The sequence below is a fragment of the Nipponia nippon genome, unplaced genomic scaffold (genome assembly GCF_047370975.1).
Source record: "Nipponia nippon isolate SJK-2023a ecotype South Korea unplaced genomic scaffold, ASM4737097v1 scaffold_18, whole genome shotgun sequence".
NCBI classification, from domain to species: Eukaryota; Metazoa; Chordata; class Aves; order Pelecaniformes; family Threskiornithidae; genus Nipponia; species Nipponia nippon.
Genome location: NW_028262334.1, coordinates 7,309,711 through 7,337,151, shown reverse-complemented (window position 1 = coordinate 7,337,151; position 27,441 = coordinate 7,309,711). Strand labels below are relative to the sequence as shown.

The 27,441-nt window shown below is 45.5% G+C and overlaps 1 protein-coding gene across 8 annotated transcripts in view; it reads right to left on the bottom strand.

The window, feature by feature from the left end:
* ULK1 (unc-51 like autophagy activating kinase 1) overlaps positions 1 to 27,441 on the bottom strand; it is an 82,896-nt gene that overhangs the window by 47,325 nt on the left and 8,130 nt on the right. For 7 of the 8 annotated variants that reach the window (XM_087754265.1, XM_087754262.1, XM_087754261.1 and 4 more), the window contains exons 5-9: positions 18,679 to 18,711; positions 17,770 to 17,806; positions 10,560 to 10,733; positions 8,770 to 8,843; positions 5,931 to 6,032 (exon numbers count right to left, since the gene is read on the bottom strand). In XM_087754265.1, coding sequence (XP_087610391.1) covers positions 5,931 to 6,032; positions 8,770 to 8,843; positions 10,560 to 10,733; positions 17,770 to 17,806; positions 18,679 to 18,711 — 420 coding nt within the window. Of the gene's footprint in view, positions 1 to 5,930; positions 6,033 to 8,769; positions 8,844 to 10,559; positions 10,734 to 17,769; positions 17,807 to 18,678; positions 18,712 to 18,877; positions 26,632 to 27,441 lie in introns of those variants that run through there. The other variant, XM_087754268.1, reaches the window with a different exon arrangement.

Sequence of the window (27,441 nt, the reverse complement as noted above, 5' to 3'; positions counted from 1 at the left end):
GGATAGAAACAAAATCCTCAGTAAAGTTCCCCTTCTCTTTGTACAAATTAAAGAGAGATCCCTGTAGGGATGTTGTTTCTCCGTGTTCTGCTGTCTCTGTACAATTCCCACTCGTTCTGACAGGGTGTCAGGCTCCTACCCACCCAGACCACCCTTCCTCACCAGGGCTGCCCTCAATTCAAGGCTGGTCTCTGATATAGGTAGCTGCCTGCTGGGGAACAGAGTCATTTTAGTGAGTGCCCAGCACAGACAACTGTGGATCACCATTAATTTGGTAATACCAACTGCATCTTCACATAACTTCATTATTAATTAACTGAGTCATACTGTTCTGCTCCTAGCAGCAGGCTCCCGGGCTCGCAGTAACATGCCCGCTGCTCTCCTGCTGTTAGCGTCCATTTCATAAAGCACTGGTACCTTCAGCCACTTTGCTCACCTCTCTTCTTTCAATAAACAGTGCTTCTCTGGGAATCATGGAAAAAGATGCAGAAATGTTTGTAAGATGCTAAAAATGCCATTTGAATTCCTTGTTCTAGGAAGCTAAGGACTTCATTTGAAATCTGCCTTCCAGGCAGATACACCCTACCCAAGAAAAACACCAGAAAAGCACATTTTAGGCACCTAACAACTAGGCTATTCAAGGTACACAGAGCCAGCTACTACCTGTAGGACAGCATCCATCTGTCAGAAACAGGGACGCGGAACGGACAGCTCAGTTTTCCCCAAGAACGGGAGACCCACCAGCAGGCCAATTCACGCCCTTGTTCCCCCTCTCACGTTACTATGGAGCAGCTGCTTTAGTGTAACTGGCTCTGGGTTTGTCTGTCCTTTCTATATATAAAGACAATTGGACAAATTCAATCCTGCCACTCTGTTACTTTGTCCCGAGCAGCAGTGGAAATATGTTGAGCCAACAAAGGCATTCAGCATAACTCTGCCAAATCCCACTCGGTGCTGGCTGCCTGCAAGTGAATTGCACGCGAAAAGCACGCAGGGTGGCGTTTCCAAAAGCACTCAGCGCTGGATTTGTTGCGCTTGGGGAAAGGCTGGATGCAAAAGCCCAGCGATCAGTCAGAAGAGGGCCAGGGACATTCACACCCTCGGTGAACAGCGCTGCCTCGTCAACACCTCATAGCAGGTGTATGGTATCTGCTCTTCTGTTTGAATCCTTTCCTTTGGGATTCCTGGGGATTTAGAGGTGCAGAGAAGGGATTCAGATACATTAGAAAGAAAAAAAAGAAATAAGTAATGATGTTTCTAGCTCAATAGTTCTAGGGAAAAGCTTGAAAACCTGCTGCAAATACCTTCTGCTTGTGCAGTCTTAACAGCTTTTAAGACTCCCACAACTAAGTGGTTGGCATTCAGGGGATCCTGAAAGCACCAGGACCAGAAAACAAACAAACAAACAAAAAACCCCCCTAAACCTTTCTCTTTAGCTGCCCATGGATGTTTTTTTCTCTGCTCCCAACAGAGCAGGATCAGACCCACAAACACCGTGCCCAATTCCAGCAGAGTAACCTACCACCGCCAGGAATACCTGTCCCCACTGACACAGGACAGTCCAGAGGGAGAGCTTTGGGAACAGAAGAGCAGCCTGCCTAACAAATAAATCAGCAGTTCAAATTCTGGGTATAAAATCCTCCCTTCCCTAGTCTTCCTCCAGGCCTATTTCACAACATAGCAGTTGTTGTAAGTGATACATAATCCTAGTACTTATGCAGGCAGAATTAACCTAGAAATAAAGCAGTGGACTGGGTATACCAGGCTTAGAAATTAAATTTTTCACCTAGCAGCTAGCTGGGATGAGAACATACGCAGGCAGGTTAACTCCTTCAGAGCTGCCAGACCAGGCAGCAAAACTTGCATTACCTCTCTTGCCACCTCCCTGCTCCCTGGCTCGCTCTCCCACAGACACAGCGCACCACGTCCGTAACGCAGCTAGGAGAAGTTTCACACAAAGGCTCAGACAGCAGACAACCAGGTTTCGCGGTCCTTAGCGGGATCTGATGTCCAAGCAGACCCGTCCCGCTGCCAGAGACAGCTCTGACAAAGGGAACGTGCTTGGCTGCATGTCTCCTTGCCAAGAGCTGCCCAGTTTTTAAAGGGGTCACACAAGAGAAACCACCAGGAACATCAGCGAGATTCCTCTCCCCCCACCCCCAAAAAAGAGACTAAGGTTATTTAACACATCATCTGACAAGGATTAGATTGTTTTTGGAAGGTATTTTAGACCTTGTGTAAATCTTTTCCTTCTCTGCCTCCAGTTTCGCTTCTGGTTGTCACTTGTCTACACAGGCTACATCACCTCATCGTGGGGACTAGGTCCCAATCTTTTCAGCTCGGGTAAGGACAAGAAAAAAACCAGTATACTCTCGGGACACTTCTCAGTACTGGTCAGCAAGACCTGGAACCGCACTGTTCAAGTCCTGTCCTCAGCGACAGAAATGAAGAGATGCAAGTGCAGACTACTTATTAGGCAAGGCAAATTAACAATTCCACATTAATACAGTGCTCAGAAAATCTGTTTATAGGGATTCATAATCCCATTAATCTCATCCCTATGGCAATCTCACCGTTTTGTTTATGGGCACGTTTAATACAAAAAGCTCCTTAAGACAGCTTCACCAGCCATAGTACCAACTGTTCGCATCTGAGCATCAGCAGCTTCTTTCTTGCCTGTGTGCAGGGAGGCAAGGAAAGGGACAGGAATGGCTCTGGGAAGTTGCCTTGGGTGACCCAGCTACAGTTAATTTTAACTTAGAGACAGCCAAAAATCACATTCACGCACATACACACATCTCTGTCTTGATTTACACACTTTCTGGATTGACAGCTGCCTCAGCCTTTCCACACATTTGATCTTTTCTCCATCTAACCCAGCCCCCCAAAGCCCTATTTTATTTTTAGACAGCTCATTCCTCCTCACTACAGATAACACTGGAGTCCTTTTGGCTTGCATCCCCGTGAAGGTGCCAAACTGGCTCATGCGGTGAACAGCTAGAGCGCCCAAATGCAGCATGTTTCACGCCACCGTGCTCCAGATTCCCATGGGAATCTCAGCTCCTCCTCAGAGGTGAGGAGCTGTCCTTGCCGGTCTGGAAGGGAAAGCACGGTGAGGATTTAGCCTGAAGAGGTTAACATCAGAAATGCAGTTCCTGGCTGCCCTGTACGACTGGGTCTGCTGGTGGCACTCTGTGGAATCAGCCTGTTATCTCCCCACCCATTTGTAGATGTCCCTCCCAAAAGCACTCATCCCTATTCATGATCTCCCCATCCCCTCCATCCACTACCCCTCTCTCCTCCTGTAAACAATAGCTTCTTGCCTGCTCAGTGACCATCAGCAAATTCTTACAACACAGTCATGCCAACAAAGAAATAAAGGCAGTTAACCTTTAACTACCTTTCCAACATCTGCCCTAGACAGGCTTCTTTCACCTGAAACTCGCAGCTAGGAGAAGGCAATTTGTGACACACATGGTCAAAACAAATAGATGGTGCACAGAGAACCATCTGGGCTGAGCTTTTCTCTCTCCCTGATCAAACAAATCCACAGCTGCTACTGCAGCAGCAAATGGGGCCTGGCATTTTGCTTTAAAATACAAACCCCAAAAGAGGAAAGGGCAGGGGGAAAAATTAAAATAGAGAAACAAATGACCTCCAGCCCCAGCCCAACAAATGTTGGATGTACATGGGAAAGAAAGAAGTTGTCCAGCCAGGCAAGCACAAAGCAAGGATCAGGACCTGCTGGCAGGTACAGAGATGTCCCCTCATTGCCCACAGCAAGGCAAGGTATCGCCATGTCTCAGCCGGAGGCACAGAGGCACACAGGACTGCTCTCGCCTCTGTGCGAGCCTGAGGACACACGTACAGGCTGAGCCGATGGTTTTCTGACCGCCTGCCCTTTCAAAACTTTGGCTGGAGAGCCAAATAAAGCTGACTAGTATTCAATTTTATTTCCTGCAAAAAATCTTCTCTCTAAGAACAAATGTTTTCAGAAGAACATTTCTGTGACATGCTTCAATGACCAATGATAAAGCCACCTAATTCTTTTCAAAGAAATCAGATGCCCCAAGGTTGCGTGCGAGCTACTAAGCGAAGAACACCTATGATAAAGTCACCATGTTGAATAACTAAATTATTTCAATGAATACAGTATCAAGGTGCCTTTAGAGACTAAAGGGCACCAAGTTACAAGACAGAACAAGTGCAAGGCTCTCCTATGCATGCAGAGTCAAAGCTTGCTTTTTCCACCCCCAGTTTTTTCTTAATGCACAAATATTTATTTTCTTTTATCCTAACAGTCATTTTCTCCTCTCAAACAAAGATACCAACACCGACAACAAGTGGATGCAGCCAGCAAACAGGAGCCATTCAGGAGTTTCAGTGTGCTTTGTAGGGGTGTTTATAAAAAAAGAAATATGCAAAGGAAATGAAGTCTTGCTCTAAATACAGAGCAAGCTGGTGGACAGAATAAAAAGCACTGGAATGGAGGATTCTTACAGGAGCAGGGAAAAAATTACCCTGAAGGAGAAAAGTGTTCTTGGCTCTAGACAAAACCAAAACAAACCATTAGTTTACTTCTGTATTTGCCCACTCTTTCCTGCAACAGATTCGGAATTCACTTTATCCTTCCTGGTGATGTAACTGCATAAACATTCAAGGTCTTGTGTGAAATTCTAAAGAGCTGTGGAACTAAAGCTCAGAAAGTCCTGCAGTTCATAAAATTTGCCTTATTACATGAGCACAGATTTCCCCCTCAACTTTTTTTTATTTGTTTTTTTGGGATTTTTTTTTTTGGTTGTTTGATTTTGCCTTTTTTTTTGTTATTAGGGAGTCAGGATAAAGAGATGTCAGGACATGAGAAAAGAGGGCCAACAGTTCATGTTTGCCCTAACTGACCTAAGAACTTGAAGAGCTGGCATCAGCTGATACATCAGCATGCAAATTTGAGGTTTGGTCTTTTTCCATGGATTAGAGACAAGCTCTACAGAGCTCACACATTAGAGAAGCAAAGAACTACCAGCAACTCAAGCATCTCTCTGCTAAGCTATAAGACAGCAAGGACAAAAACCTGACAAGTACAGTACTTTAAAATAGTGGTTGCAAAGGAGAGTCTGCAGATCTCATTCAGCAAGGAAGAAGAAAAGTAACGAGAAATGCACTGAGCCTAGATGAACTCCAGCTATATATAAGACTAAAAATACATTAAGTAATCCTGAAGCAACTTGCATAAGGCTGGGATGAATTCTCCATCATTTGGAAATTTAAAATCAGAGAATGCCTTTCACAAAAGATATGCTCGAGCTCATCCAGAACTATAAATTACAGGGTGGAGTTTTACTGGACTGTGTTATATTTGGAAGAGTCTGGACTTGAACATAAACATTTCAGGCTGGAAGGGATTGCTGTGGCATGACAGATAAGTACGATCTTATCAAAGGATCTAACTGGTCTAAAACCAAAGTCAATTTAGCTGCAATACACCAGTTACCACCAAAATCATCCCGAACATTAACTTGCAATTACAATCTTCCTTATTGTCCTTTCATACCCAACAGAGTTATAATTATAAATTACACACGGAATACAGCTGTAAATAGAAACTGATTTAAGTGTGGGCCTGGAAAAAACCCACTGCTTTAACTGATTCATGATAATTGTCTGAAGAGATGACCCTTTCTAAGGTTTTATAACCAGGAAATACATTTCACCGAGATAGAGCCCAGAGGGGGAGAGTCATATTCTAGTAACACATCCAGCATTACAACATATAAAGCACCACACTGTCGAGGTGTTGGACAGCCAGACCTCCATGAGGCTGGATCTACGGGAGTTAATATTCTAAATGAGAGAAGGCTTAGAGTAAGTGGATTAAAAGGAAAAAAAGAAAAAAGCAAGAGAGTCAGAAACATTAGATCTAAGCAACTCACCTGAAAAGGAGCCTTTCCTGTCAAACACTGATAAATGATGGTTCCTATACTCCAGAGGTCAGCTTTGGCATCGTAGTGTTGAGACATAATGACTTCTGGTGCCTTTTTGGGGAGAGAACAGAAATCTGTGTTATAGAAGACGTAGCTTTTTTTTTTTTTGGCAGCTGCAAGAAAGAAACAGCAGTCACTATTATGCTTTAAAACCCCCTGAGCTAGATTCCCCAATAACCATGAAAGACTTGCTCCCAAGACAACTGTTGTGCTACCTTGAAAGGGCCAACTCCCTATCTAAGTGGGGGAAGCACAGACTTTTGCTCAGACAAAAAATACCAGAGGCTGTTTTGCTACTTCAGGCAAACTCAGTACTTTCCCTTCTCAGCATACCATTTTCTGCTGAATCCACCTGTGCTCAGAAGAAGCCTCACTGAAATCGCACAGCCAGATCTTCTAAACCAAAGCAAGTAACAGGTAAATGATTAAGAAAAGCAAAGGCTCACACTGCACAGGTAAGCTTCAGCCTCCATCCTGATCTGCATCACTTATGCACTTTCCTTATTTAGCCCGAGATGGCAGCATATTAATTATGCTCCAGAGCTTGCTGCCAAGGTCACAGTTTGGGTTCAAAGGCAGATCTGTGCATTTCAGTCCAACAGCTTGAGCCCTGCTGTGCCTCGGACTCTGGTTTCTAATCTCACACCATGCCCTTGGTTGCTCCCTCCCAGACTTGTTCCAGAAGCTGGAGATGGTACAGGTCCACAAAGCCCCGTGGCTCAGGAGGCAGCATGCCTTAGGAGCAGTGGCAGCAGAGGAGGGACAGAAGGGCAGGCTTGCTAATCCCACGTGTTTATAACAACAGATCTCATCGCAGTGCTGCCAGCATGGAATGGGATCAATTTTCTAGCTCTGTTAGAAGTAAAGGCCACATGCAACAGAAAAAAAATGGCAGCAAACAAGTTGTGGACAGGGGCTCAGTCTGTCCCTAAGGGAAGCAGGTGAACAAAAGCCAAGGAAGCAGGAGAAGAACTCCACAAGAAGGTCTGAAGTCTCAGATGACATGGATCATACCAGGGTTCAGACAGAAAGCTCATTCTGGTGTGGGTAAAATACCTTTCTTTTCTAAAAGAGCAAAATGAAAAGAGCAGCAATGGGCTACGAGCTAAAGCAGGGAATAAGGGCCTGCCTTGCCAGCAGGTGTTCCCAGGGCTGCTGCACAAGATGCACAATGGTAGTAGGGACAGACTTCAAACACCCCCTAAATCCCAAGTTGAACCCCCCTCCCCATCTTTTTTCAAACCCATCAGTAAGAGAACAATATGAAACATTTTGAGATTCCCTGTAATGTCCAGAGTTGTTTAAAATAAAAAAATAAACTAGAAAAAGGTCATCACTACCTTCCCCCCAGCCCTTTCAAAAAATAAGCTGGGTGTTTTCATTTACTTTCACAGGAGACTAAAAGAAAAAGTATCACTAAAAACAGACAATTCAGGAAGCTCTCACAGGAGAAAAAAATTACATCATCTTCACATACAGTCTAGTTCAAATAAACATCAGGCTTCAAAAAAAAAAGGGAGGGAAAGAGAGGAAGTCTGTTTTGCCTGAGTTAGTACTGTGGAACAGACTACCAGACACGCTACCCCTGTGCAGCGCAGCACAGTCCAGCCTAACTCTGCCCGAAGAGTACAGACAAGAAAAACTCAGAGTGGATTAGATCATGTTCAAAATCAGGTCCTTACTGCCCCCAGGACACTTGCAAAAAATTCAACCTAAATTGATCCACATCATCTTTTTACTTTGAGCTCAGACACACATATCCCCAGGAACTATTACATGGCTGGCTTTCACTTTTTTATTTCTGGCCTGGTTTTGTCATTTTTAATTTCACTGACTTGATGTGACACTGAGATCCTGACTGCTGCCATGAGCACAAACAAGAGATCACCTCCTCACATCCTGGTCCCAGAGTGGAATGTACGGAGGGAGTGAAAGGGATCACTTTGGGTTTTTTTAAACACATCTGTTTCACAAGCTAAGAAGTCACCCTGGAAGCAGCTGATTTGGGGAAAGAATTAGTGGGGGAGGAGGGTTAGGGAGCAGGAACACAGGGAACATAAATTGTAAACAGAAGCAGGTGAGCTCCATTTACACTCATCTGCTAAGCTGCACAGCAAAGTATACTTAGGAGTAAGTTAGCCAGAATGGCAAAATCTCTGCCTGCATAGGTCCATAAATCTGAAGGGATGTTGCAAGACCCAAGAGCTAAAAACAGTTGGGAGATTTTACAAAACTGCTGTTAAACAGGGACCTTGCTCCTGATGCTGTGGCCTTAGCAAAAACAACTGCAAAGCCCGAGGTGACAGCAGGCTCGTGGAACCACTCTGGCTCAAAAGGGCCTGCTGAAGCAGTGATTTACTGAGGGTCCTCTCCAAGGAAGCAACACCTCAAATATAGCCAGATGTGTGAAATATCACCCCAGCCCGCTCTTTTGCTGTTGCTTTGCTCACAGCAGAGAAAACAGATTTCATTTCACAATGCCTTCAGTGGAGAGGCCCTGGTTCCCTCTGGAAGATGCAGTTTCTGGGACCAGACAGCGATCAATACCCTGTTTTGTCCCGTTTTATTTATCGACAGCTCACCTGAAAGTTAGATGACAACACAGGCACCTGTTGTCCAACATTACCAGCAGCTAGAACTTTATGAAGTCTCCCTGTGTAATAGTTGGTTTCTGACAGGTAAATAAAATTTCACCTTAGGGGGAAAGACTAGCGAAAAACAAAGCCTTGCTTCTGGGGGGGGCAAAGCAAGAACAATACAGAAAAACCCGTAGACAAAACACACTTACCATGTACATTGGTGAACCACACAATGTTGCTGCCATCATATTATTCTGCAGATACCGGGCAAACCCAAAGTCAGCTACAAAGAGAAACATAGAGGTAGGTCAGGATCAGACACCAGTTCTGGAGAGCCTGCACCTTCCCCAGCTGACTCTCCCCCTACTTTCCTTTCACTTCCCATGCATCTTCACAGCAAGTGAAGTACCCATCTTAACAAGACTTTGAAAGCTCTCTTCTCAAGCAGTAACAACCTCGTGCTAGTTATTAATGCACACTACAGATACTAGAACAGACCAAGCCACAAAAAGTATTCAGAAGCACAAACTCCCATCCATTTTTCAAAGATCAACAGTCACTTCTTCCTGTACCCATTTGCCTGCACACTGAAATGTCAGCTGCTGGAAGCTGGTAAAGCTCTCTTGACTTCATTGAGAGCACGGCAGTTCATACTAGCTAGTTCATCTGCTGCTATCTCAACTTATAATTTTGGGAACTGAAAGTTCCCCTCCATTGAAAAGGCTGCAATGTAACAGACATCCAAGAGAAACCACTACTCACCACCACCCACATTTCTAGACTAGCCCTACTGAAAACAGTCTTCTCTGTTCCTTTAAAAGAGTTTCAAGAGTGCTAACCCCAGCACGAGGACAGAAAGCTGAGCCGTAGTTCACCTGGTGGCTAGAAAAGCCAGGGACAAGGAATACCAAGATGAATTACCTCTGCAGGTTACTCAGCATCTGATCATGATACTTAAAGGTTCCCTCAAGGTTACCAGATATTTCAAGCTAGGAGATTGACACAGCTGTTTACACTGTCATCTGTCACTAATGAATGGGTATGGCTAGCTCTTCCCTGGACCATGCACACCCAAGGGCAGCCGTGCCTGCAGCCCTTCTGCCTACATCTGCGGCTCCCAGTCACTTCCATCTTCCAGATAACTGCACTTCACAAAAAATGCTTCACGCAAAAGGGCAGCAATACTTCAAACTTTTCCACTGGACCTCATTTCTCAGCTGAATGGAATCACTAGCACTTTCTCCACAGCGCAGGGTTCAGGCGAGGAACAGTTTTATCCAGTTGGTGTCAGCTTCAGCTCGTGAACTATAACATAATCAAAAGTCCACGTGCTGAGGGTGATATCATCCAGCACTCATTTCTGAGGGACCACAGGGGATACGTGTGCTCTATAACTGGATTTCTGGAGCATTTCTCCCAACTACTGGTCCATCTGTGCCACTTGCCTAATATGCAAAAAGTGAATTTCTTCAAGACACAGCTGAAAGGCCTGCCTCTAATTCAGACCGTGGAAACACCTGCTTTTAGGTGTGCCTGACTCCCACAGGGCTCTCTGAGGCCAGCCAGGAGAACAGCTAGTTTCAGGCCTTAAGAGACCAACATTTGTCTTCAGCTTTTAACAGAATTGAGGTAAAGTCACAACGGCTGCTCATTTCTTGGTAAACTGGAGATTACAAGCCAATTAAGGCAGGCTGGTATTTGTTTTTACTGAGGGAGGCACCATTCAGCTGGAAGTGGAGCAAGGCCTGCCCAATTCTTTTGTGTTAAGTCTGTGTCCTGGCAGAGCAGAAAGCTCTTGCTCTACTGCCTGGAGCCAGCTGAAGGTTATGTCTAGCAGAGGACCTTGCAAGGAAGATGAAAACCATTAGGGCATTTTAAAAAGTGCAGCAATTCTTTCCTTCTCCTAGACAGCTCCCCAAAGAAAGATTGAGGCTTGCTGTTTATCTGTCACCAAACTCTCCTGAGAGTGCTTAGGGAGACGTTTGTAATGGGGTCTTACCGATCTTTATGCGAATGTTGTTGGGATTTGATTTCCTGCCTCCAGCGTAGGAAAGGAGGATATTCTGCGGTTTCAGGTCCCGATGGATGATGCCTTTGCTGTGCAGCATTTTCATGGCACCTGCTATCTGCTGGAGAAAGATCCTGATGGTGTCTTCACTAAGTGTCCGCATGGCTAGGAAGGAAGAAAGAAAAAAAAAAAATAACCACAGATGAAAAAATTACAATGCCAGCTCTCTGAAGAGCCCAGAGGGCAGATTCTCCACAGCAATTAGCCATAATTTGTCATTTTTATTTCCACGTATGGTGTTTTTTCTCCACAAACCGTTTCTGAATGATTCCTACAGGCAACAAAGGAGAGCATTTACATTCCCAGCTTATTCTGTGGTCAGGGCTGTTTTCAGCCCTGAGTCTCTTACGGTGAACTTAGGCCAGTGGCAGGTGCTGAATTAGGTTATCAACCGAGTTCAAAAGTGACATTTGGTGGGGTGTAGGGCTTCCCTCAGCCAGATCCAGGCAAGCACTAGGCAGGGCCTGTGGCCCAAGGACTGAGAGAGTCGCTACCTTTGAGCTATGGTTGATAGCGGTTGGATACCTAAGGTCAGAACTTTACTACAAAGACTATGTCTAAAGGTGGAGCTAAGAGGAAAGGCAGTTAGGATTAGGATTTATGCCTACAAGAATCATTAAGGCTCATGCTGGGCCTGGGAAGGGTTGGCAGGTTAAATTCAGATAGTCAGTTAGGGTACATGGCCAGCAGGGATCTGTAACTTCGAAGTACGAGTCCAAGTCTAGGCTGAACACTTGTGCAACACCACCTGCTAGACGAAACCATAATCCTAATCCCAAACCTGGTGCGAGGGTGAACCACGGTCCAGTACTTAAACAACATATCCCTACCAAATGGCCCCTGCAAACTGCCACCTGACACCCTCCAGCTTGCATTCATAGAAGCAGCAAGGACATCTCAGAATGCTTTCATAGGCAATTTTTTTAAAAAAACTGTATCAGTAATCAAAATCTGCAAATATGGAAGCTCTGAACTGCACTCTCCTGAGATTTGGGCTTCCCAGGAACTGTGGTGTGAAAATAACCATTGAAAGGATTAAAATAATGCTCGACTGGCTCTTCTCATCAGAGCGACGCGACATTAGCTCTCGTTATTTTAAGAACTATATGTATGAAACTCTTGCCAAAGCTGGGAGCAGCCTGCTGAACGAACCCCAGGATCAACAGCTACCAGCCTGCCTCCTTGTCAGTCACTGAGCAAGTCAGGCTTAAAGCAAGCACCATTCCACTTCAACAAAATAATTTCTTTTGTAAAAAGTCCCTGTAAATTACTTGGGACTTCATTAGTGTTTTCCCAGCTGTTCTCTAGAAAGACATTAAAACAAGCTGGCAGGAGCTTCAAAATGCTACTCTACCTCGTCAGCTAGAAGGGAAGAATCCTTATGAAAACACAGACGAGGTTGCACACAGCTTTAACACAACACAGGAAATTAAAAATCTAACTTTTAAAATACATGCATGGGAAACAGCAAGGGACACAGATAAGTTAAACAGCACTCAGAATAGAAAATCCCAAACCTCACTGTTCTAGAAGGAGGCACAAGCAGAGCTAAAATGTCACTACGGCTATCAGCTGGTCCTGGACTCATACACGTGAGACCAGTGCACATGTATATAGAGTTTCTCTCCCCTCACTGGGCCTTTTTGCTCATGAACTGGCACTCAGCTGGAATTCAAGAGACTCCTCTGCAAGAAAGGGAGCTTCTGTGAAGGGATTTTAAGGATATTAAAAGGCAGCTCAGATGCAAGCCTACCAAACCCACTTGCATCTTCTGAAAAAAGGGCTGCCTCACCTTTAACAAGGCTTTCCCCGACCTCCTGCTGAAGTGTATCAGTGTACTCAATCCTGTACCATTCTCTGTCTATTAAAGGTCCAGCATCTTAGCTGTGCTCAACCTTCTCTCCAAAGAGAGACAAAATGTCTCTGCAATATTTCTGCGATTCCTATTCAAGGAAATCTATTTAGGAATGGTTAAAACACCACCTTTAAACAAAATAGGGAGAATGCCCACGTTTTTTTGCCCAATTCAGCTCAGGCCCAGGAAAGGACAGGCTGTCTCATCTTCCCCCAAACATGAAGCAAGACTTGAAACTTGGCAGTTCTTAACATTATTAAGCTGGCAGGCAATTACCAACTCCTGGCTAAATACACTCTGCCTCTAGCGCAGAAACGGTGTTGTTGAGTCTTGTTCTCACCTGCAGTTCCAACAGCACACCACATCTTTAAGGTGTTACCCTCTCCTTTATATAATTTGGTGGCTATAAGGCTAACACAGCACTAGCCACTATCCCTCAGCAAACCAGTTAAGCCTCCTTAATGTGAATCTTAACTCTTTATATTGAAAAAAAACACTGCTACCAAGATCAGAAAAATCCATTCACCCACAGAAAACAGGGCCTCTAAGCTACTAATTCCTGCAGAATTTAAGCTTTTGCACTTCACAGAAGTCTGTACGAAGCTCTCAGCCCTGCAGAGGTGCTGTTTTCCAGACATGGGCAGAATCTAAGCTGGTGTCTTGAGCCTGCAGACAGATTCCCCCGGTGCATCTGCTGTGGCATAATGGAGCTACCACCGTGCAGTGCAGCAAAATTAGACAGAGGTCTGCTGGATCCTCTGGCAGCATTAAATATCCCAAATCCAGGTAGTGCAGCAAGGTAGGACTGTGAAATGGAGATGCTGCCATCAGTAACAGAGAAGGGACAGTCAGTTACTTGAGGAGCGTAGGGGCACACCCTCTTACCTCCCTCCATTAACAGACATGCTGTAACACAGAAAAACAAGAGTCCTTATCTCTCATACTTGGCCCATCAGTCCACTGAGTGACAGCAGCAATCTCCAACTGAAGGACAGAGACATAAATACAACTGACACTTTCAGCAACTTCAGATTATTGGTCCACAAATGATCTTCTAGACCAGCTACCATCGACAGGGAAGGGAGGAGATACAGAAGATTCATTCAATTCATGTGCCACCAAAAATAAAAAAAAGTGTGGAGAATGAAACAACTCACTTTCTTTGCTACATCCCAATAGGGAACTTTTACTTCTGTCCCTGTATAAAGGGGACATTCTCATCTTCAGCAGAAAACTGCTGGCAAAACACTAAGCCCACACTGAAGTCTGGGCATCCCCATGGATGTCTGTGGTCAGCAACACGTTCTTGCAGAGAACGCTGTTTCACAAGCCTTACTTTGCCATTACTGAGAAGTAATAATATCCCTGTGTTTATTTTCATGGGCTCCACTTCAGTGATGAGGCACTCAGCTTACTGCCTTGGGAACGGCGGCTACACAGGTCAGTAGATCAGAGCAAATATTTACTGCAGGTCAGCGCAGGGCCCGTGTGCCTCGTAGCTCTTGAGGCGTAGGAAAAGGATGAAACCACCTAAAAACGTACCCTGGTCAGCCTGTGCTGAGATGTTCAACCTGCCAAGCGGCTGCCAGGTAAACTGTAGTAAACAGCCCTTGTCAGCTGATCCAAGGGTAGATGCATTGGAGTACACCCGCTGATGTTACATGACAACACCATTTTGGAAAAGTTATTTAGGAAAAAGAACTTCTCTTACCCACAGGTGCCACAAGTATCTCTTTAACATGGGCCCAATCCAAATCATGCTGAAGTCTGAGAGACCAAGCTGATTTATTCGGGGCCTGTCTTGTAACTCCCCCAGCTCCACCCGTGCAGAGCGTGGCCACTGGGACTCCTGTGAAGTCTTCTGTACAAGCCAGCAGACTTATTCCAGATAGGTCTAGTCTTATCACAGATATTCTTAATTACCTAGCTGTAGAGGGTGAAAAGTTACACAGCAGTGCCTCTCACCTCTTGTTTACAAAGGGGTCCCCACACCACCTAGGATGAATTAGAAGGTCACAGCTCCTTGCACGTGTCGTGGTCAAACCAAGAAATGCCCTGCTCTGACATGAAGTTTCCTTCAGAGATGTGCTCTCCAAGAAGCGGCTTTAAGGAAGGTCATGAATGTGCACTCGTGAACTGTCCGTAACAGCCTGTGCCAATGCCAATTCACAGAATTTAAGAAGACATTTTAGATCAGCCTGCTCTGACCTCCTGAGTACCCGACGCCACAGAATTCCAGTTATTCCTGTACAGAGGATGGTCACTTCTGTAACGCTTCCCACAGCTCTACCACGCACAGCGGCTATCTGCCACTCTCGGCTCAAGACATACCTTATGGTGGGCTTTAAATGAAAGCAACACCCACAGAGATCTATCAGAAGGGAAATTGCATTGTACCATTAAACAACAACAACACAGAAGTTGTACTTAGCACAACACACACGACCTTGGGTTGTATGGAAGAGATGGGGCTGACCAACAGCGTAACCCAGCTGAAACGCATACTGCGTTGAAACATGCACATACGCACGTCTTCCAGTTATGAAGACAAGGAAAATTAGAGTGCCTTTGGATTCAACACAGAATTACCATATTGCCTAATGCTTGTAATTAGAGGGCAGAATGGATTGGGAAGCTTACAAGCATCTTGTTCAATGAGAAACGGGGGATTTGCATGCACAGCTTGCATAAGTGTTACAGGAACTACCAGCAAAAACGTCTGAGGAGTCAGTGGGAAAGTAGATGTTGCAATTAAATACCATCACACAATTATTAAAACAACTGAAGCAGCACAGTAACTGCTCAATAGAGGTGAGCCTCCTGCGCACCAGTGAAACGCCCTGGAAGAAATCCGAACTTTCCAACATGAGCTTTCAGGGGGGAAAAAAAAAAAATAAAAAAATCATTATCATCGAAAGCACCCTGAGCACCTGCAGAAGCTGGGAGAGGAGATACCCCAAAGGAGCATGTGGTGGAACAGAAAAAGGCACCTGATGCAAAAGCTGACACTTGTATCCAGGCTCTGGGATCTGGAAGACCCAGATCTCTGCTGCTGCAGCGATGGGAGCAACTAACTTTCTTGCGGCAGTCCCTTACTGACTGCTCCCTCTGGAAATCTGAGCCTGCTGGGTTTTCTTTACTGGCAACCGCCACACAGATGTTAAGAGTTAAAATAAAAGTAAGCACCAATTTCCCAGTCACAACAGCTACTCTTTACAGTTGTCAAGGTAAAATATTTTATTGGTAAAAACAGAGCTAAAGGTAACTTTCTCAAATTAACTCAGCCAAAGAAGGATCAAACCTTACCCCAGGCAACACTCAAACAAACCAAACTGGGGTAAAACTGAATTTTATTTGGAAAACACAATTCATCGTCACTTTCTCAAACTAGCCACCGACTTCCTGAGTAGTCTCATTTGATACACAAGGAAGTGCGCTGTATTAATAGCCTAGCTAATTGCACACTATGCTTCACTTTTTTTTTTTTAGTGGGGTGGTGGGAGGTGGTTGAAGGGAGAAGATGACAATGGGCACATAGAAGCAGCAGTATGAACAGGAAGATTTTCTATAAACCCATGTTTCTATAAATTGTTTGGCCAGAAGCTGTGTCACATTGTTTACACGTGCAACTTTGCCAACAAGAGTGCACAGTCCAGTGCTTTAACATCAAGGTTCATTTCATGTGCATGAAAGCTAAAAACTTCAGCTTTCAAAGCCCACACGCTGGTAAAACTGAAGTTTGACTATTTTTTAAAAGCGTTTCATTATTAATATTTGCACTTGTATTCAAGGAGAAAAAGAGGGTATCAAATACAAAACCATTTTCACTTGGTATTCACAACAGCATTTCACCACCACCAAAGATGCTCCTTCTAAAGCACGGCAATACCGAACAGAGGCAAAACACCATCACTTATCTAAGACAAAGCATACTAAACCTGGATTTTAAAAAACGAATGCCTGTCACTTCTATCTCACCCACATTTTAAACAAACAAAACACATGAAAGGCAGGCTATTCCTTCATTTTCCTTCAAGTACTAAATCCTTTCTGAAAATTAAAGTCCACAAACACAATTCATTACCCTGTATGAACAGAGTGCAACATACTAGCATCAAGCCCCAAATAATCATTCTAGGGATACCAACACTAGCTGTAGGGCAAATGTAAATTTAGCTTTTAATCCTTCAATTTTTGCCATTTCCAGGCATAATTTATCTCAAATAAGGAGCCTGAAGTATTATCCAGCTGACTAGCTTTTAATTTGAACAATATAAAAAAATTTTGTTTAACCATGACCTAGAGCCACACCAGAAATGAGATTAAAGTTGTCTCTTCACATTTAGTAATCTTCTAGTTAACATGCAAAACAACAAGAAAGCTACTTTAAAGGAAAAAAAAAAAAATACAGTCAGGCCAACAGAAAATAAGGGCTGTGTCTGACTGCAGCTAAGCAACTTGTTCAGCATGTTATCCTCCTACCGCTTCGGCACTCAGGTGCAATGTGGTTTTCACACAGGTCAGGATCCTGTACCTGCGCAGTGGGCTGCACTGAAAATTACCTTGGGAGATTGAAGCCCGAGTCCCAGCATACAGCTGGGTAACGCGCAAAGCATGTTTCTTTCCATCTGATGGCAAAGACACACTTCAGTCTCACCAAAAGGTTCTTCAAGGCACCACAGTCACAGATACCTGTGCTATATTCTCCAAGAGACCCTCAAGTTCATAGTTTTCATCACCCTCACAACACTACTGGTGACACTAGTCACCCTCAATACGCTGAAGTAGGAAATGCGTTCTGTCCTAGATGTGTTAGGGGTTACCCTTAGGGGTAAACTTAAAAGAAAGTGAAATATACTCTTGGGATCTTATTTTAATCCAACCCTACAGAACTGCAAAGCTTCAGTATAAATAGCTTTTTTGTACTGACCAAGACAAAGACAAACCGTGTCCCTAGCAGTGTTAAAGTATGTTTAATCTATAAGGCCATTGTAACTAAAATACATAACTACTGAAAACAGTCACCACTGACCTACATAGGAAAGACTACAAGACTAGCTTTTATTGTCACGGATTCGCAGTTTTCAAATTATTATCAAGGGTGAACCTCTTAGAAGAAACCTCTTAGAAGAAGAGCAGTGATACTCTGTTTATTTTGCAGGAATTAAAAAAAGATATACAATCTGCTTACTTAGATCTTCCACAAACCCCAGCAACTTTAATGAGCTAAACCAGTCAGTGTTTTCTTCTGAATACAGAGGATATTCTCCATATTGTTCTACTTACTGTGAAGATAGTCTGCCAGGTCACCACCATTACAGTACTGCAAACAGAACAGAAAGCTTAGTTAATGCAAGGCAAGTCCAAGATTAAAAACAGTAGACTTCACCAGGATGGCAGGCTTATCATAGTATTTAAACATAAACAAACACACGTGTCAAAATATGTATTCAGAAGTTGGCAGGGAAAACCCCATTCCTGTAGGTTCCTCTTCTGTCCCATTTCCCCTAAACTTTATTTTGCATTATGATAGACCAGCATTAACTAGCTTTTGTGCACGTGCACATCCCTGTGCGTGCACATCAGAGAGAAAGATAAAACCAGAACAAAGCAGAAGGGCCACCACTGGAGACGCCACCAGAGAGCTGGTTGAGGAAAGCCTGGGAGCAGCCACAGCTGAAAACTGAAGTTCCCCACATCGTGTTCCGTATCATTAAGGAAAGTCAACAAGACCTCGCGGTGAAGACTGCGGAGGAAGGAAAGCATTCACAAGCTTTGCAGGTAGGCTGCGTTGACAAAATTCTCTTTCCGTGTATCTTTGAAGCAGATACTACCCAGTAACACCCATTTGACCCTTGCGATATCTCAAGACGTCCGACTGATTAAACCTGTGCCAGCACAACCTTCTGACAGCAGCAGTACAAAAAATCCCCCTGGCCGCTGTCTGCACCCACACTGCTCCAGTTCTCAAAGGCATGCAGCTACAGATCAGATTAGCAAAAGCATCACAGGAGACTGCGAGCAGAAAGCACTACTTGTGTAACAAGCTGGTCTGCTTAAAACAAGTTTAAGAAAAACTGGGGGGGGGGGGGGGGGGGGGGGAACTTTTTAAAAAAAAAAAAAAGAAAAAAATAAAAAGGACAGGAAAGAGGAAAAAAAGGAAGAAAAAAAAAAAAGACAGACACACGCACTCACCTCCATAACCAAGTAGACAGAGTTTGCCAGTTCCTGGGGAAACAGAAAAGGGAAAACAAAAGATTTATGCATTGAAATATTTCACACACTTTACAACTGCTGCATTTCCTTTTAAACGGGTAAACTGTGCTCTGTTATGATTCAGACTGAAGAAAGAGTAAAATCTTCACTACAGGTTAATTCCTGGAAGACTGCTTACTTTGAAAGCGCCAGGTATTTAAGCATGTTATTCCTTTCCAAGTGTGCATCTGTTTAACCAAGCAGATCTCCTGTATTGTGGCTCGGGTCTTCATGTTCCTTTCAGGCTCTTGGGATTAACAGCGGCACGCAACGCAGATGCTGGCACACTGCCATCTTAGGGCCTTAATCATTTCCACATTTAACTTGGCCCTTTATAGCAGCTATGCCCACATGAACAGAGCTAGTCTGAACTGAGAGATAAGAGCAACACAACTTTGGGATGTGCAATTCAACCCCACGGCTGCAAAGTGTCTAAGAGATTCACCTCTGATTTGAGGGCAAAGAGGATCTCAGGTCAAAAATGCAACATCAGCCAACCAATTTCTACGCGTGCATTAACAGAGTGCTATTAATGGGTGGCTAAAGCTTTCTGGATTACCATGGGGGTCCAACACCAGCAAAGTCCAGGCCAAATGCTCATCTTCCTAAGTTTGCTACAGGTGTGATGCCTCTTAGTCTTAAGAGTTTACCTCCAGCCTTGGCTGATCTTCTCCACTGGCTCCCTGGCCTCAGGAAGCATCTACGAGGCGATATATCCATGGTGCCAGCACGGGATACTGCAGAGCAGTGCCCCACAAACGTGCAGCACCACGGAGCCGCATTAGGAACTTTGGTGGCTGTGCTGACACCAGTGGCTGCCTGGCACTTGTTTAGCAGAGCTGCCAAACCACTAGCAGAGAACAAACATGAAAACAGCCAGATGTTTCAGCCCTGGGTAGACTCAGAAGGGCGAACGACTCTAAATCCTCTTGTTGAAAAAGCAATCAGACAGCAGCAGACCTACGACATAAAAGCCTGTACGCTAGAAGTCACTGCTAAACTCAAGGCCCAGTCCTGGTCAAGGGCAGGCAGCAATGACCTGGGTGAGTGGGGAAGCTCTGAAAGCAGCGGCAGAGCAAGAGACTTCCCTCCATTTCCACAGCTCCAGGGAAGCATGCCTTTACTTACAGGCTGTCTAGACACCTGCCTGCCCGATTCCTCTTCCGAGCCCGACTACAGTTTCAAAAAGCCCCAGCATCCACCCTACCAGCCTTTTAGTTTCCAAACAGTCTCCACTGTCTGCTCTCAGCCCCTTTCATCTTGGTCTGCCCACAGGACTCTACCTCCTGCCAAGCCTGTACCAAATTGACTGCCTTTGTCAACGCCTCGAGTCCTCAGCACCTCCCGTCATTTCTCTCGCAGTCCTCTTTTAACCTCGCCACGTGAAATCTGAGTTTCCAGATGCTTGCTTGAAGGCTGGTTGGAGGAAGAGGGGGAGAGGGGAGGAAGCTGAACGACCTGCAATTTGAGAGACTTGAGCCACAGCTGCACGCAGCACGGGCCGCTGTCCCTGGAGGGGCACGAGGCACTGGGCAGCCCAGCAGCCTCGGTGGCTTCCCTGGTTCCAGCGTTCACCAGACCCCCGGGCTGGCCATCCCCAGCTCTTACAGCTGTTCTCACTGCCAAGCCCAGCTGAGCTTTTTGAAGGTCCCCCTGTTTGTCCAAAAAGCAATTTTCTGTAATACTTGAAGGCGGTGTTGGTTGCATTTCCTTGCGTGACAAGTACTGCTTTAAACAGACCTTGTTTTCCAATCTCTGCGTTTAAAAGCAGCACACGTTAAGTCATCCACTTTCACACACGCTTCAGATGAAGGGGGAAACCAGTCTGTGGTTAGAAGCACTAGCCCAGGGAAGCAGTGCAAGAAGAAAACCCCAGGCATCGTCACAAACTTTGCACGTGACAAAGTGCTGGGGAAAAATTTTCAGAAACGTTCAAAGCCCACCAGCTCCTGCTGTCCTTCGCAGGAACAGCGGAAAGTCAAGGTTTATGAAAGACACCCGGGCCTTTGACTCCAGCCATGGACACACCAGAAGGCACGAGGACACACCAGAAGCGCGGTGCAGCCGGTCAGGGAACGACTGCGGGGCTGCAGGCCAGAGAGCTCGCTACAGGGCAACTGCTGGCCATGGAGGAAGTCTCTGAAGTGGTTTTTGCGGCCCACACTGAGTTCATCACTGCCACAGCAAGATTTTTCATAGACACTTGTTGTTTAAACATTCTGTGATCACTGCAGTGCAGTAACTCTACACTTTAATATGTATAGTGCCAGCAGGGCTTGGGGAAGCTTAATATATTATTACTTATACAGAAAATGAAAAGGAGGTTTAGCTTGCACAGGCTGAGTCCAAAAGATATTTGTAATAAGTTACCAGCCCACAGCTAATGTACACTGTACAGTTTGGTTGTTTTTCCACTGTATGTTATTTAAAGACTCTGCAAACAAACATCATCAAGCAAGCCATTGATTTTTGGCAGCCAGCGGGTACAGTGACTAGGGTTAAATAAGGACCTACACAGGCAAGGAAGATGCTCTGCTCGACTTCCCCAGCAACAAAGTGACCTTGGTGGTTGGTGGTTTTATCCCGCCAACACGGGGTGAAGAGATAAGAGGGCAATGCCTGAAAGGCTTCTAGGAGAGAAGTAGGCGGCCCCCCCAACCACCCACGGGCAACAGCACCCTCTGAACACCCAGGCCTTACTAGGAAGCGCTCTCCAGCCGGCTGCACGCACGCCCACCGCAGCACAATGTTTAGCAAGTGTATTTTCAGATCGCAGACGCCTGTAGCGGGGATGACACAACTTCCACATTTGCAACTTCAGTATTTCAAGACCCACTCACCAGAAAGAGATCTGTAGGAATTTTGCCACCAAAACTAAACATTTATTTCAGGAACGGCCCCGGAAACAAGCTCTTGTTTGGAAAAAGCCTTCAGCCGGAGCTTACTGTGGTTACAACGGATACAACTGCCTAAAGAGACTTCTGGTTTCTCCAACGGGCTGATAGACTTCCCTCAAGCTGATTCAGCAGCAGAAACTATTTCTTTTCCATTTCTATCTTTCCACAGTATTTATGATTTGTTCATTAGCAAAACAAGGAAAAAACACTGCAAGCCAAATTTTGCAGGCTACCAGTCTCTCTGAAAAGAAACAAAATGCCCAACCCACTCATTTCCACATCAGTAACAAGAATAACAATACAGTTTGTTGTATTTCTGCAGAGGCTTATGTCCAAGAAGCGCTACAGATCATTTACTCCGGACCTCTTACTCACATGTGCCAGTCCGTGCAGCCAAGGCTAATCCTGTCACTAAACGAGCTCGACGAAGGGAGCAGCACAGAGGCAACCCCCTAACTTTTCCGCTCATCACAAAGCGCAGCAGTACCCTGACCGTGCTCCACAACAGCACCAAAAGGCCTCTGCCAAAGACAGTAAGCTGATAATTAATCAGTCTGGATCACTGCCTGACTCTCAGTTCTTGCAGCAGAGGCCCCAGCGATGAGGTTACAATTTAATTGAGTGTAAAAATAGGCAACAGCCTCTACTGTCTACAAATAACGCACATCTGCTGACAGAGGACAAAGAAATGAAGAAACTTCATTTAGCAGTACAACATAAATCATCCCAGGCCAGCGCTGCGTTAAAATTCCTCACTGGGACACTAGGAAGGATGGCATTACGGACATCAGGACCCAGCCGTCCTGTCTCCCTTTAAATTTTCTCTCCACTCATACTGGAAGGTGGCATGATCCTCTTCTTGGAAAGTGTATGTTTAGGTGTGTCCAAAGGGAAATGTCTGGGTGTACCCACAGTTAGTCATCCTCCTACCACAGCTTAAAAAGTCTGCGAGAGGAAATTTCCTTAGAGAAACCCTCCTCTGCACAATACCCCAGCACCTAGCCTGCCACCAGGTTTAGAAAGATGTTTAGGAAGGAAAAAAAGTTGAAGTTTAATTACACAACACTCCAAAACTCTCTCAGCAATGCAGTGTTCTCACCAATCTGTGTGGGACCAGTGTTGTAATAGACACTGGGGTAAAACCAGCGAAGAATGGCTTCCACCTCACACAAACCCTCCTGTCTGGGAAGACTGGGGATGCAGGAGGAACACCTGGGAGATGAACATAGTTCCATTATTATGCCCATGTGCTGAGCACCGCATGGCTGACGAGGCTCCTACTGCCCACAGGAGAGGAGCCGTACGGACTCAAAGTCCTCAAAACTGGTTTTGTTACTCTCCTGAAGAGCAGCGTACCATCGCCTGTTTGCTGGCCTCCCTCCGATGGCAAAGGTTCCTGTTTTGTACCTCTCGGAAGATATCTACCATGTGCGACTGAACACTGCCTCTCCAACAGCACCCGGAGCAGCTGCCAAGCGAAGATAATTGCTGGATCTCTGTAAACAGGGCTAGGACTCATCAATTGTACCAACACAACAGAAGCATAAAATAAAGCTGAGAGTCTGACAGCGGAAGATAAACTCGACACCAAATGAAAGCCAAGCTTTTCCACTCTTTTTTTTTTTTTTATGCTACTTCCCCCGCTCGCTGCGGCCGAACCACAGCACACCGCATCCTCCCGTTTTGCCAGTACGATCTCACAGAGCCAGCGCCCTTGTGGCCTATGGTCTCTCTGTAGTCATGACTTGTCTGACAGCAGCACCGGAGTCACGAACACCGGCTATAACAAACACTGTTTTGCTTTACAGAAACCAACTCCTAGGCCAGTGGCACCTGGACAGCCTCTAGCTAAGGCAGGGGCTCCCAGGCCCGCTGGGCTCGGGAAACAGAACCCACCGTTCAAGAGAGGGAAGACACTTTCCAAACAGCAAAATCTCATGGTATTATTTCACTCTGACTCACAGCTTGGCTTGAGCAGGCTAACCTCTGAAGAGGGAAAGGAAAACCGTCATGCTATGCAAGGATTATCTCTTGACGCAACGATCTGAACAGAAGCAAGATAAAAGACAACATTAATCTGAATTGTGGGAGCACCTACCAATACTCACCCTTTGGAAAATAGATCTAAAGCAAATAGATAGAAGATATTCACATGCCTTTTGACCTCATGCAGAAAGAAAAAAAAAACCTCAGAGCCTACTGTGTTTCTCTGTTCTCTGGCCCTGCTCCCTTTCTTCACTCCTCTGAACCTTACCAATAAGGAACTCGGGAACGTTTCAAGCAGGTTTCCAATTCAAGACACAACAATTAGCTCAGATGAAGGAAGAAAAGGAAGAAAGAAGAGGAAAGTATTCATTTGCTGCAGTATAATCTCCTCTCTGCACAGACACACAATACCACAAAATGTTTCTCAAACCCAGACACAGCTTCACAGCCAGACAAAAGCACATTTTAGGACAGACTTTGGGGATTCAAGTTGTGCAGCCGGTGAGGTCCTGAACCAAGAGAGTTAGCACGTTATAAGGAACCAGCAGCCACTTTCCTCTTGCGTATGGGCTACACTGGAAGTGATAAATCTTGGGCTGCGGTAGCAGTCACACATAAGCATGGTCCAGGAGATGGTATGCAAGCAACAAATACCATCAACCAACAGTCTACTCAATATCTTTGCCCATTTTGGCACATCCAGGTCCAGCAATAAAACTTACTGCTACTGACTGGAAAGCAGTATTACCACAGTCAGCAGATCTTCAACTTCCCAAAAGAATGAGGGCTTCTAATTTCTTCGCGTAGATCCCAGGGAATAAGCATAAGAGGCAAGACCCAGAGAGGCCCACAGACTTCTGCATTGGCTCTTGACTGCATTCTGCCTCCTGCAGACCTGTCAGCTTGCTCCAGGATGCGGAGCACCAGCAGAGGCACACGGCCAGCAGAAGGGAGGCCCTGCAGCATGGAAGTGACTTAGGCCCAGCCTTGCAGCAGGTGGATTTCTGTAGGACCAGGAGAACAACGATGCAAAGGGCCAGCGTTACCCCGTTCTAGGCACCATGGTATTCTCTGCTTATGAAAGAGATGAGTTGTTTCATGACAGGTTGTACTTCAGGGCAGATTAAAAACAGCAGGAAAGCTATCCTCTGGTCCTACATAGGCTTCAGGAAGGGAGGGACAGTACTTCCCATCCCCCTGGCCACAGTCCTAAAGTCTGACTGCATAACATTAAAAAAATAAATAAACAAGACAGCATCATGTCCGCAGAGCTACTGTTTGCCAGGCAGCTAACACCACACAGACAAATGGTGGGACAGCTGGTAAGGCAGCTCAGTCTTCAAGTGACCTGAAGAAACTTCGCCATCCCTTCCACTGGACACAAGCTTTCTGCAGCTTCCTGCAAACCAGCCCCAGCTCTCTCCTCCTCACCTCCACCTGCAGGCAGCAGCAGGCTGCAGCGCCAGGCACGGCCCCACTGACCGCGCAGTCTGCGGTTGGCTTCACGCAAGTTCACTGCAGGCCTTGATCACAGCCCTGAGATTCAACGCGCCTGCTGGATGACTGATAGCTGCAGCGCTCGCAGAGAGCTCGAGCGGGCAAACGTGACTGTCCTCCTGAAGCAGACTGGGCCTCTGCAGAGCAACACGCTACAGCAAGTCAAAGCTGAGAGCTGCATCTGAGCCTAACCACAGAAACCAAAATATAGGATGAATGCCATAATAAGAGTATAGGCACAAAGCGGCAGGTTTCACAAGTCACAGAGCTTCAAGGCGAGACCAAAACATGCATCAGAGCAAATTGAAGACTCATGCTGCTGGTACACTGAAAAGCAATCACTTCTTACAGCAGTCATGTTCATCTGGGGGTAATGCTGCACCACCTACACCAGTTTGTGTCCCCAGCTGGCCAGCTGCTAGGGAGGCATTACTGCTGGAGAGCATGCAGCGCAGGTCACATCTGTACGCAGCAGCTGCAGCAGCCCAGCAAGGAGACGAGGTTGCAGAGGAAAAAAGCAGCAGAATCCTGAAAAGTTTGGACTTTCTGACATGGAGTGGAAAGTAGTTATTACCCCTTTGCCAACAGGCAGAATAAGACCTAGAAGCTTCTTTAAAGAAAAGCAAGCTCCTTTTTGCAAGTGACAATGCATTATGTCAATGCTATCAAGAGAGGAGACTTCAGAATTCTAAAAATGACGATAAAACCATTGAAGATCTGATTCGCTTTTCTATGTTTATTCTCATCTCCTTTCTGTATCACAGTCGTATTATAAAACGAACATTTAAGGTTGAATTCCCCATTACCTTAAGCTCAGTCACACGTACGGGAATGAAATCCCCGCACACCATAAGGTTGCATTTTACGAGCCTACCCACAGCGCGGGAGCAGTGGGGGAGCGCTGTGGGTCGAGGCAGACAATAAGGCAGGCTGCAAGAGGGAACGTTTCGGTTTTCATCACACACTCACCGAGACATATTCACTTATGAGACATGTTCAAATACAAGCAAAGCCACTCAATCTGGAAGTTTGATTTTAGAACCAATAACGCAGTTCTACTAATAAAGTTGGGAACGGCGTGGTTTTTTAATGGCATATGCCAAACAAGCTGATATCCTGCAGGAGATTTTTTTTATGCAACTCTGGGAATTAGAGGCCCAGCCCCCACAGGGTTTTCTATGGCAGCTGCATGACTGACTGGCCTTTGCAAGTCTCTTTTACATCCACTTACTTCATACTTCATTTACCAGATTTAAGAAAACAAACACACATTGTCACAGCACAAAGGTGTTTACAGAAAAAAGCATAGGTTTTCAAATAAACTGTCTTACTTAAGAGGGGGGGGAAAAATTCCCATTACATGAGCTTGAATCTGCAGCATTTAGAAAACGAAGAGAACTGAATATCTTTTAACGTATTTAATGGGTTGGCTACAATTGCCAACTAGATGAAAAAAAAAAATATCAGTCAAACAAATGAAAAATCCTGCAAAGAGAAAGCCGCCCCGCTGCCCAGTGGCGTGCACAGTGACATTAAGCAGCACAGCACAGACGCGTAGGAAACGCGCGACCTACGCGCTCCAAACCCACCCAGCCCTGCCCGACCCCAGCTCAGCCTCCGCTGCGATTCCCGGGGTTTCCCATCGCCCCAGCCGCTCTTGTGCTCCAGGCCACCAGCGCGTACCGAGCCGGCTGGGAGGCCTTCCCTCCCTGGAGATGTAAGACGCTTTGCTAAATAGGATCTCTAATGACTTAAAATTCTGCATCTTTCATTCCCCCTGCCGGAACCACGTTGTCTGGTTGATCTCCAGTATGCCAGCTCAGCTGACCTAATTCCTCCTGTTATCCTGATGCTAGGAGACAAGCCAGGTGCTCCTGCAGCCAGACAGAACATTACTGCCCTAAGCAACCAGCGATGCAGAATTTGATTCATTTCTATCAGCCCCTCTTGAAATGACCTTGCTTATTAAAAAAATGCAACTTTGAGATCCTCGCTTTGCATTTCGAGAGCATCTCTTTATGTTTATGGTGGTATTTAAGGCCTGCACATCATAAAGCAGGAGACATCACAGAGTTAAAGCACCTCTCACTATACACTAAACACAAAAGAGGCTCTAAAGCTATCTGTTGGCAGGGCTTTTCCCTTGATTCTGCTGTGGACATTTACTATTAAATTTCTCAGACAGGAACCATAACATCCGAAGACAATTAAGATGGCTTCTCTTAAGCAAAGTATGTTTAGGCCTGTACCTGAGAAACACCGCCTTGGAAGACCACATCACTCGTATTCCCTTTTCATGAAGTTTGCCATTTACTGTTGCTAC